General features: G+C 41.8%; 1 protein-coding gene across 1 annotated transcript; it reads right to left on the bottom strand.

The window, feature by feature from the left end:
- Positions 1–269: 269 nt before the first annotated feature.
- LOC127582668 (sphingosine 1-phosphate receptor 3-like) lies at positions 270–11041 on the bottom strand. Its single transcript, XM_052038185.1, has 2 exons — positions 10352–11041; positions 270–4273 (listed from the first exon to the last, which is right to left on the bottom strand). The coding sequence occupies exon 2, from the start codon at positions 4134–4136 to the stop codon at positions 2991–2993; it is 1146 nt and encodes a 381-aa protein (XP_051894145.1). The 5' UTR covers positions 4137–4273; positions 10352–11041; the 3' UTR covers positions 270–2990.
- Positions 11042–11758: the final 717 nt, after the last annotated feature.

Raw genomic sequence — 11758 nt, 5'->3', positions numbered from 1 at the left:
TTGAGGGCATGCTATGTTGGTGTTGGAAGCGTGGAGACACTTGCGGGCTGCCCCCCGAACACTCTATGCGAAAGGTGAATTTCACTCTGTGTTTCGATGTACATGTGACTAATAAAGATCTTAATTCTTAATTGAAGAATCTGTTAATGTCTAGACCTGGGAATGGCAGGTTATTACATCAGTACAGATGATTTAAGTCAGAGAGCTATCGTCATCTTTTAACTACATGAGGCAATCACTACAAAATGTAGAATAAATCTATCACAGATTCTTTATTAATGAAAGTGCATTTTGTCTCACACGTGTACACTGTCATACAGTAATACCTTTACATGCAGTATGTTGGTAGTCCATTTAATATGGCCTCCATTACCAGCTACACACTTTAAACTACTAACACATGTACAATTCAAAATGAACATTGCTGATAAAAAGTTAATTTCTACATGGCTCAACAGAAAATATGTAATCACAATAATTAATAAATAGTGCACAATAAACAGTCCCTTTGGAGGATTTACTAAAACCATCTATATGAAAACTTATGTAAAAGCAGACCTTGTGGATTGGAAATGTGCCAATCCACAAGATCTGCTTTTACATAATAGTTTTCGTACCCATTGCAAGCCAAAAGTTAGACTGTGGCTGGTGCACCCTTCTTAACGGCATGGGACTCTGAGCATAACATTCTCTAAGCTTTTCCAGATCCTGTATTGGCACTTACAAGCAGTGCGCTCTTTTAAAGGGACAAACTAAATACACACTATATCCTCAAATGCTTACACATGTGCCCATAGTGTGCACAAGTGAGGCATGAACAACAGGTAAAGAAGCCATTGAGAGAATCAGAAGAGGATTTAAGAAAGTTTAGGAATGTTGGCCAAAAAAATGCAGAGGGAAAATTTAGGGAGAGAGCCCTATATAAAGATTGGCAAGTGAGGAACAACTGGAGGGGTTATGCTGAATGTAAAGACCAAAGCTGAATGCTGTTACCAGTGTTATTATTAAAATTCTCACCAAAACCCTTAAATCTTTCTCTCCCTGGAAATACACCCAATTACCTCTTGCATACATTTATATCAACAATACTAACTTCTCTCTGCCAATTTAGCTCTGGTTTTCTACGTATCTCCCAATTTCCACCATGGACATAAAGTGAACCATTTGTCCAAGCCATCTTGTCAATCGCTCCTCCCTCATCCTACCCTGAACAGTGAAAGGATGAACCTGTTTCACTGCTGATGTTAATTCAATATAAAGTGACCATTGAATTCAATGGTTGAATCCTGACCCCAGATGTGGATTTGTATGTTTTCTCAATGACATACTTGGTCCTGCAGTTTCATGGCTCATCCTAAAGATGTGCTAGTGCTAGTGTTAATTACTCCATAGTGTAGGTTGATGGCAAAAAAAAACTCAATGGGAAGTTTATGGGCATGTGTGAGAATAAATTGCAGGGGTAGAGGGAACATAGAATCAGGAGCAGAAACAGGTCATGCAACACTACAGTTTTGTTCCAGAATTCATCAAGATCATGGTCAATCTTCCCTCTCAGTGCCATTTACCAGCATTGTCCCCATATTCCTTTAATGCGCAGAAATTCATCAATCTCTATTTTGAGTAAACACAATGACCGAGATACCATAGCTCTCCAGGGTAGAGAATTCTAAAGGTTCTCCAGCTTCAGAATGAAGATATTTCTCATTATTTTAGTCCTAAATGACCTACCCTTTTTTCTCAGACCATTACCCCTGGCCCTCAGCTCCCTCGTCAGGAGAAACGTCCTCTCTGCATCTAGCCTTCAAGCCCTTTAAGAATTTTGTAAGTTTTGATGAAATCTTCCCTCATTTTTCCAAGCTCTAAAGAACACAGTCCGAGTCTCCTTGATCCTTGCTCATATGGCAAACCCACCATCCCTGGAACCAACGTAGTGAAGCTTCCTTCACTCTATCTATGGCAGGTACATCCTTCCTATGAGGAGGAGACCAAAACTGCACAAAATATTCCAGGTGTGGTATTACCAAAGCCCTACACTATTGTAAAAAGACTTCCCCACTCCTGTACTCAAAACATTTCACAATAAGGGCAAACAACCTTTTTATTTGCTGCACCTATGTTGCCTTTCAGTGACTTGTGCATAAGCACATCTAGGTTCCATCTTGCGAGCCATTGTGATCCTGTTTGCTGTTTGGTGGGCTCTAGAGTAGCCAACCCAATCCCTCACCAAAAAACACTCTCTTTTCTGTTATGTGAAGCAAAGTGCACATAAACTAAATCATGGCAGGTATCACACTTGACAGGGAATTGGACAAATGTGATGCTCTCGTAGACCCAATGTGCCAAATAGAGCTGACAGCCTATTAAGCAGACTAATGGACCATTTTTGCCCTGACCCAAAGCCATTGCACAGTTCTCCAATGCACTGCCAACCCTCTGGATCCCAGTCCAATTGCCTGGATGGATAGAGTTAGCAAACCTATTGACTAAGGGTCAGAAAAACAATCCAGACCACTCACCAAGGCAAGAATGCTGTGGTTGCTGGAAATGTGAAGTGGGATTAGAAAGCGAGCGAAACAGTTAGTTTCAGGATGATGACCTTCCAACACGGTCCTGTGCTTGTCCTTGTCCTTGCTTGCCTAATGATCGTACTTTCCACCTGTTACCATCACTACAGTATCTTCCATCTCGGACCCCTCCCCCATTCAGTGAGTTTGAAACCGAGACATGCAGGGAGCCCACTGTAAGTACTCTGCTCATCACCACTCCCTACACTTGAGATATGGTGACCTTTGGGCTAGAGGATCGACAAACCTGATACAGTCACCATGTGCTCAGCAAGTGATAGTAATCAACACTGTTGTGATGCTGTACTGTTTGTACAATGTAATACTAATAGTTTATATATTGACACAGAAACACTGATTTCAATGGTCTTTAAATCACAGTCCCAATACAGGTAAATGCGCTTTTGGATTATTCAGCAAGAATATTCATGATTTCCCTTTCTCCAGGGAAAAGTCACTTGCTTTGACTATACATGCTGAAATAAGCATGGTTGGGGAGTCGATCTCTTCCTTAGGCTTGTTAAAGTTGCTCCCACTGGACTTACTCCTGCTGTTGTCTACAGTCGGTGCTATTGGCAAGTTTCTGGCTACTCTAGAGCCCACCAAACAGCAGCAGAGCAACCTGAAGAAGGCACCCCGCATCTCCCTGCTGGTCAGAGTGTAAATGATGGGGTTCAGGGCAGAATTCAGCACAGCCAGGGCAACACACCAGTCAGCATTGTAGAGGATCGTGCACTGCTTGGGGTCACAGGCCACATCGAGCATCAGGAAAATAAAGAGCGGTGACCAACAGGCTATAAAGACACCCAGGACAATCATGACTGTGCGAAGGAGAGCCATGGCCCTCTCTGATTGGTTGCCTCTGGGGCTTTTCCGTGTCTTGACCTTGCGGCTGCTGGAGTTGACGAGCCGGTAGATACGGACGTAGAGGATCACAATGGCTAGCAAGATGACTGTCAAAATGGTGACACAAAAGGCCACATAGCTTTTGGCATAGAGCGGTAAGACTGTGGAGCAAGACTTGAGGTTGCCAATGCAGTTCCAGCCAATAATAGGCAGGACTCCCAGGAGGACTGAGATAATCCAGCAAGCCCCCAAAAGTAGGAAGAGTCTGTACTGCTTCTTGGAGTCGTAAGGCCTCATCTTCACCATGGTCATGTGCCTCTCAATGGCAATGGCCAACAAGCTGAAGGTTGATGCACACAAGGCAACAAACATGCTGCCCTCCCTGATAAACCACAGATTTGGTGTCAAGGATAGAGTACGGTTACCAGACATAAGGTTGTTGATTAGATAGACCACTCCAGCCAAGAGATCCGATAGAGCAAGGTTCCCAATAAAATAGTACATTCTCGTGTGGAACTTCTTGTTTTTCCAAATGGCCACCAGGACCATCATATTCTCAATGACAATCAATATACAAGCCAGGAGAATTATAATATCCTTAGCATTTATGGAGCCTCTGTCTGTCCTCCTGTGCAATTTTCCTGAATAATTATAATGCAGAGTGATAATGTCATTCACAGGAGGAGTATTGACCGAAGACATTTTTACACCTGTGTTGGTAGGCATTGGTCCAATGAATCTACTGTGTGCACTGATGCACTTTAAGCTTCAGAGGGCGCTGTCGACACACATGTGCCCTGTACATATTGGGCAGAGGAAACGTCCAATGTTTCAACTGAACTCCTTCCGCTGATGCTCCTGACCTGAGGAGAGAGGTTTTAGAAAAATTTAGTTCATAAATACTAGTTCAATATTTCAGAGGTTAGAAATAAAAAGGAAATTGGCTGTTGGCAATAACATTTAAAATTACAGCAAGTAGGAGGAGACCCAGATCCCATTTCTCTTTCCTGGATTGTCCAAGTCTTGTCTAAGTCTTGTCTCCCACAGTCATCAACTCTGGTTGTTAAAGGTACAGCTCTGTGGTATTAAAGCATCAAGCAACTTATCGTGCAAAGGATCCTCTGTAGACCAGATCAAAATTTGTCTGTCACCAGCATTACATATTCTCATATTTCATAATGATATAGATCAAAGCCATTTGGCCCATCAAGTTTATGCCAGCTTTCAGAGAAATTCTACTTTCCCCCTAATTTCCCTGTAACCAAATTCTCTCGCACATGCCCATTGATATCCTTCTGATTCTCCTTCCACTCACCTACATTAGGGACAATTTGCAATAATTGGATAACATAACAACTAGTATATTGTTGGGATATGGGAGGAAGGCAAGCACTTGTTTTACAATGGGAGGAAAGTTAACAGTGTGATCACAAGCAGGATGAAGGCACAAGAGCCTAAAGATGCTGGAATCTGGAGCAACGCACAAAGTGCTGGAGGAACTCAGCAGGTCAGGCAGTGTCTATGGAGGGAAATGGACAGGAGACATTTCAGGCTGGACCTTGTCTCTTCTCCCCCTTCCCATCGGGCAGAAGATACAAAAGCACGTACCACCAGGGTCAAGGACAGCTTCTATCCGGCTGTTGTAAGACTATTGAACGGTCCTCTAGTATGATAAGATGGACTCTTGACTGTACAACCTACCTCATTATGGTCTTGCACCTTATTGTCTACCAGCACTGCACTTTCTCTGTAGCTGCTACACTTTATTCTGCACTTTGTTACTGTTTTACCTTTTACTACCTCAATGCACTGTGTAACTAATTGATCTGTACGAACGGTATGCAAGACAAGTTTTTCACTGTACCTCGCTACATGTGACAATAATAAACCAATTCCAATTCCCTTCATCTGAACTGCAGTGTCTCGACCCAAAATGTTGACTGTCCATTTCCCTCTGTAGATGCTGCCTGACCCACTGAGTTCCTCCAGTGCTTTTTGTTTTGATCGCAACCAGAACCTGCAAACTCCACACAAGCAGCACCAGGGTCAGAATTGAGCCCAGGTGTGAGACAGCGATGCTACCTGCATCATCATTTGTGGAAGGTTTCAGGGCTGGGATTCTGATCCTCCGAAAGTACTTCATAACCCCCAATCCTAAAGAACAGCATTTCATTTGCCCATCTCCAATGTTTTAACGTGTAAATAACAAAATGTTCAAAGAATATAAGAATACTCAACCTTGCTTTTTAAATGCCTGTAAGATTACTTGCAGCAATATCCACATTACTCTTTTATTTGTGGTGGTAATTCTTTAAGATTGACAATGTTTTACATACAATCAGCACAGGATTCCATTTGACCCACTGATTTTGCACCAGCTCTGTATAAGAGCAATATAGTCAGTGCCATTTCCCATTCTTTTACCCACAACCCTGCAACTTTTTCCTATTTAAGTAATAAACCAATTCCCTATTGGAATTTGCTTCCACTGCCCTTCCAGGCAGCAAATCCTAGACTATGACCTACCTGCCGCATGAATATATTTTCCTTCTGGCAATCCTGAGTTCTTTTGCCAAACACTTTAAATTGTTGCTCTTTGGTTCTCAGCTCTTTCACCAATGGAAGCAGTTTTTCTTTTTTCACTCTGCCTAAATCTTACCTTTGAGAAAAGGTAGAAGGGTGACCCTAATGAATGTCTTGAAAACGATGGAAGGATTTGACAGAGTGGGGGAAGAGGCCATCAACGTAAGCTAGTCACCAAGAAGTTCAGTACGAAGTTCAGAAGAATCTTCTGTACCCAATGTAAGAATGAGGAACTCACTTCCACAGGGAGGCAATGGCATGAACACCAAAAAAAGCATTAGAGAAACGAGGAAATGAGGGGTTACGTGGATAGATTTAGATAGGGAAAGAAGGGATGAGGTTTGAATGGAACACAATTGTCATGGACTGGGTGGACCAGTGTCCTGTTTCTGTGCCATTTATCTCAAGTAATCCTTCATTTCTTGAACACCTCTCAGAATCAGATTTATTATCACTGACTTAAATAACATGAAATTTGTTTTTCTTGCTCTATCAAATCTTCTTTCAAACTTCACTGCTCCAAGAAGAGCAACCTCACTTTTCCAGTCTATACATACAAATGAAGTCCCTTATTTCTGGTCCAATTGTACCAAATCTTTTCTATACCCTTTCTACATAACCCTCCTGTGAGCAGAATTGGAGGCAATATTCGAGTTATTGTCAAAACATGGTATATTATAGTTTAACACAATCACCTTGCTTTATAACTCTGTGCCTGTTTACGAAGCCCAGAATCCTGCATGCTTTTGTAAGTGTTTTCTCAACCTTTCCTGCCATCTTTAAAAATATTGTGAATATATACATCCAAGTATTTCTGCTCTTGCACCAAAGCCTTTACTTAATCTCCCAACTAAAATTTACCACTTTGCAGTTCTTTCCATTAGATTAGAACATTACAGCACAGTACAGGCCCTTCAGCCCACGATGTTGTGCCAACATGTTATCCTGCTTTAACATCTATCTGGCACCTCTACCAGCAGAGGTGGTGGAGGCAGATACATTAGGGATGTTTGCCTTGTGAATATCCATTCCACTAGCACATCTATCTTCAAGCACTATTGCTGTTCTCCTCACTGTTTACCAGACATTCAAGTTTTGTGTCATCTTCTAATTTTAAATTTGTGTGCTCTACGTCCAATTCCATATCATTAACATTTACCCATAAAGCAATGCTTTTCTAGCATTCAGTTCTCTCTCCACAGAGAAGGATTGGTCCATGGACTATCAATTCATTAAGCTCCTAACAATACTGTGCAATGTTCCATGAACTTCATGCCCCAAGAAAATAGATCAGTGACAATGCAAAGTCATAAAAAAACACAATTTAGAGCACGCTTGTTTAAAAACTTGATACACTTGCATTTCTTTGGCACCTTCAGGATCTTCTGAAATGATTTGCAAACAACTTAGTACTTCTGAACAGCTGGTAACACAGTATTCAATTTGTCCACAGTAAGTTCCCAGAAATACACATGGTAAAAATGACCAGATAATCTGCTCTGTTGCTGTTGATTCAGAGAAACTATTGGTCAGGGACCCAGGTAGAAACACCTTCATCTTCTTTGGAGTAACACCATGGAATCTTTCATGGTCACCTGAGAGAGCAGATGAGGGCCTCAGCTTAACATTTCTCATCCAAAAGGCACCAATATATCCAAGGCTGAGTGCCTCGGGCACCCTGGCTACTAAATGGAGACAAGTATCACACAGAACCATTACAGCCTAAATCATCTCAGGGGCTATGGGATTGCTCTGTGTGTCTGGCTGTTGTAAATAATTTTAGCTGTATCTGGCATGAGAAATCAATTGTGAAACAAAAGGTTAGCAATACGAAGTATCTCTACCAACCTCTAGAAGCAGTTAAGATGAGATTGTCCTTTGGGTAGGGACTGATTGTTGAAACAAAATTCTGATCAAGGAGACTATGCATGAAAAGCTAACAACTCTTAATCCTTCCAGATACAAAACAGCCTGCTGCGCACCTTCTGGTTTATTTCAGATTTTATGTTTCATTTCAACTAGCAGCTGCCTCACAACACTGGTAATTTCCCAAATTATACCCTCCGAAAAATCTGAATTTATGCCCACAAACCAAAATAGAGCCCTTAAGGTACAGATTATGCAATGTTGTTGGAACTGGGACGAGTTAATCTTCAGTAAGTATGGTGAAACTTTTGGTCTACAATTGATCTACAATTCCAAAATGTAAAAACAGGCAGCAGTAATCCAAACAAAAAATTTAGTTGGCTATCCACACCGTATCAAAGAGAAACCCCTTTTACACCACAACAAACTACCCCTAAAACATACTTAGCCAATTGCAAAGTTAAAGAGGTTTACAGTGGGCAACTCAATGAAGAATTACCTTAGCCTCATTAAAGTACTTAATTCTCTGACATCTTCAGAATTTGGCTGCAGTAATTAGTTGTAATTTTAAGAAACAATATATCAAACTTTAACTGATTTTAATAAATGAGGAGAAAATTAAGGAAGCAGTTGATGCTGCCTTTCCTTGTGATGCCCTTATTCCACGGTATGAGGGTGCATCGAATTCCATTCACAATCACACAACTCTGTCCTGTGGTCATTAGCCACTCACAGATCTGGCTGCATAACTGAAATCTGCTCAGCGTTCACAAGCTGGTGCTGATTCTCAACCGATACCTAGGGCTTATCAACACCTGCCTGTGTGGAATGCAAGCCTTGCCTTGTTCACAACTATTACAGTTTAATGTTCAGTTCTATTTCTATTAATTTTAAAAATTGAATAAGTATCTTTGGAATGAGGGAATCATGGGGAAGGCCAGCATTAACTGCACTCCCAAGTTTTTCCTCATTAGTGAAAGCTTGGTTAGTTGTTTCTTAAAATTACAACTAATTTATAACAACAGTGACTACATTTAGAAAGAGCATCATTGACTGTAAAGTGTTTTGGGTGTGCTGAATTCATATAATGCAAGTCTTTATTATTGCCAGCTAATTCCCAACTATTTGACACAACATGGGATGAGGGAGACTGTGCAGGATAAAGTCAACCAGTTGTTTTGTTGCTTGAATCGTTATTTCCTCCCAACTCCCACTTGTCTGAACTAATGGGATTTTTTACTTGAAGTCTACAAACAACATCTTACAGGGGCATATCCAACCCACTTGCAATAAAATTCCAAATATTTTCCCAGTACAACCAACATCCTCTGCTTTAACATCTGAAATTGATTCAAAAGCCTACAGAATACTGTCTTTTTTCTTTAACAGTTTAACTAATAACCTGATCCACTGGTATTGCCAAACAACAAGTAAGTAAATTTAACCAGGCATCACATAAGGTTTGTTGAATTATGAGGGTTGATGAAACCTCCTGAGGGATAATTTGCCAGTCAAGTATCTTTGTCAAGGGTAGGCACACATGGACACACAGGGTGCACTGGAGGTCAGGAAGCTATAGCCCGTGAAGAGAAAATTAGTTTATGATCAGTGCCACTAAACATGGAGCTATGGTACAGACCACCCTCTTTACTGCCTCTTCCTCCGGCCACTATGCCAACTAATTCCCCTTGAAATCAATGAAGCCGCAGACAAGGAGAGTCATACAACAGCCTTGTTGGTATTCTGTCATTTGACTAGCATTGCTCTTGTCTGTGAGTGAATAAAGGGGAACATGATGGGCTGTCTTTTTGTGGTCTCCTCTGTTCTCTGTGAGTGCTACTTCTCACCAAACATGCCTGGTTAGGGAATCAACCCTGGCTTCTGGTCTGTGTCTTCACTCTGTCTAACTTCTCCCTGCCACCAGCTTTTTTGGGGGGGTACTTGTTCATCTGTCGTTGTGCTTGTGTTTATTTCTAGTTCTCCCTCTATACTTCTGCACTGCTGCCTCTATTTATAGTTATAGCCTTTAGTCTCGGTGCTGTATCTTCATCACAGTCTTTCTCTTCCTATTTTCCGTGTCTGCGTCTCGCTTTCTCTGTCCAACCTGTGTGTTTGTCCGTATCTGGAACTGTCTCCGTGTGTGTATGTATTTGTGCGAGTATCCCAAAGTCATTATTTCTCCATGTGTGTGCCTGTTTCTGTCAGTCTGTGTCCCAGCCTTTTGCTCTGTATGTGTGCTCTTCCCTCTCTCATATTATGTATCTCTTTCTAGAATATTAATCCCTCTGGGCAGTTATTATAATACCAGGCGCATCCATGAGGTGTATAACATGTATGCAAATATTGTACAGATAACCTTCAAATTGTACTCAACCTCCGTAGATGGAGCGTCTCAACATGATAATCAGCATAACTGAAAGTCAGAAAATTACTCTCGCTCTGATCCGCTGAACTTTCAGAAGTATTTAAAGTTTCAGAAACAACGCACTCACCTCCAATACATCCAGAGGCGGTCGGCTGTTCGGTCCAATATCAATCTAAGTGCAAACACAAACTCTTCAGATAGCTTGGAGGGCGATGTCAACAATCTGCCTTTCAATATTTATCCTTGGTGAGAACAATATAGGAGCCTTTCGCCGCGCCCCGATGTATGCGAAACACCTCTCAGCAATCTGTGGTAGTTCGAATGCAGTGAATTCCTTCCACAAGATTGCACGCCCGGTCCTCTTATTCCGTCCAAGAGTTTCAGTGGGAGGCGGGATATTGTATCGCCCATCAATCCTGTCTCCACTTGTCAGAGGACAGCCTCGTCCTGCAAACTGGGGACTACAAATGCCCGCGTCGAACCCGTACGCAGAGCTATGTCTTTTACCCAGGACAATATTTATTTCATGCCTCTATTTCCTGGCAGAGAAAATGAAAGCGCACTTCCTCCAGTACAATTTCTGGGGACGAGAAAGCTTCATGCACTTTAACTCTTCTACCCCTGGACTCCAGGACATCGATTGTCCATGCCTGGCGTTTCATCCATCCTGCTTCATCTATCTTCCAGTTTTAATTTCATCAAATGATCCCAGGCCAATTAGCTTGGCTCAGTTAGCGAGGTACACCTCCCAAGTTAGAATGTGGCTGGACCGGACTCCCCTCGAGGATTCAAGGTCAAAGTCCCGTTTATTGTAATTCACCCATATAACCCAGGCTGGCTATCCACTCCACTACTGATGGACTATCTAGAGTGTCAGTCCTCAAAGTGAAACATAGTAATACAAGAGACTACAGATGCTGGAGTCTGGAGCAACAAATAATCTGCTGGAGGAACTCAGTGGTGGAGCAGCCTCTGCTGGCAAGAACTGTTAACATTTCGGGTCAACAGCTTCAATGATCTACTGATCGTCAATTACACCAGTGGGAGTTAAACTTCAGCTACTGGTGTAATTGAAGATCAGTAGATCATTGTTCGGACTATCCTCAAAACACTACATTCAAGGCAAAATGAACTATGTATTCAACTCTCAGGTGATTGACAGGATCACTGGCATTGAGTGGCCACCACATGTAGCTCCATAGACCAATGGATGTATTCCAAAACAAATCACTTTGCAGGAGCATCTGACACACTTTGATCCAATAACTACAAATCTATGTAGCAACTTTAATGTAGTGAAGTGCCACAAACTGCTTCACGGAAGTATTATCAAACAACATTTGACATAAACATAACTATAAGAGCAGATGGAAAGGCTTGGTCAAAGAAGGAGGTTTCTAAGGTCATATTAACGGAGGGGAGTCAGGGAGGGAGGTTCCTCCATATCCCAAAATGCCTTTGGTTTATTAAAGCCTGAAGACCTCAGATTTAAAATTAACAATTGATCTAGCATAGACTACCATTTGTGGGAGAG

Source organism: Pristis pectinata, chromosome 24 (genome assembly GCF_009764475.1).
Source record: "Pristis pectinata isolate sPriPec2 chromosome 24, sPriPec2.1.pri, whole genome shotgun sequence".
In the NCBI taxonomy this organism is placed as follows: Eukaryota; Metazoa; Chordata; class Chondrichthyes; order Rhinopristiformes; family Pristidae; genus Pristis; species Pristis pectinata.
The sequence above is the reverse complement of the archived record's forward strand: the minus strand, read 5'-3'. Positions and strand labels throughout refer to the sequence as shown.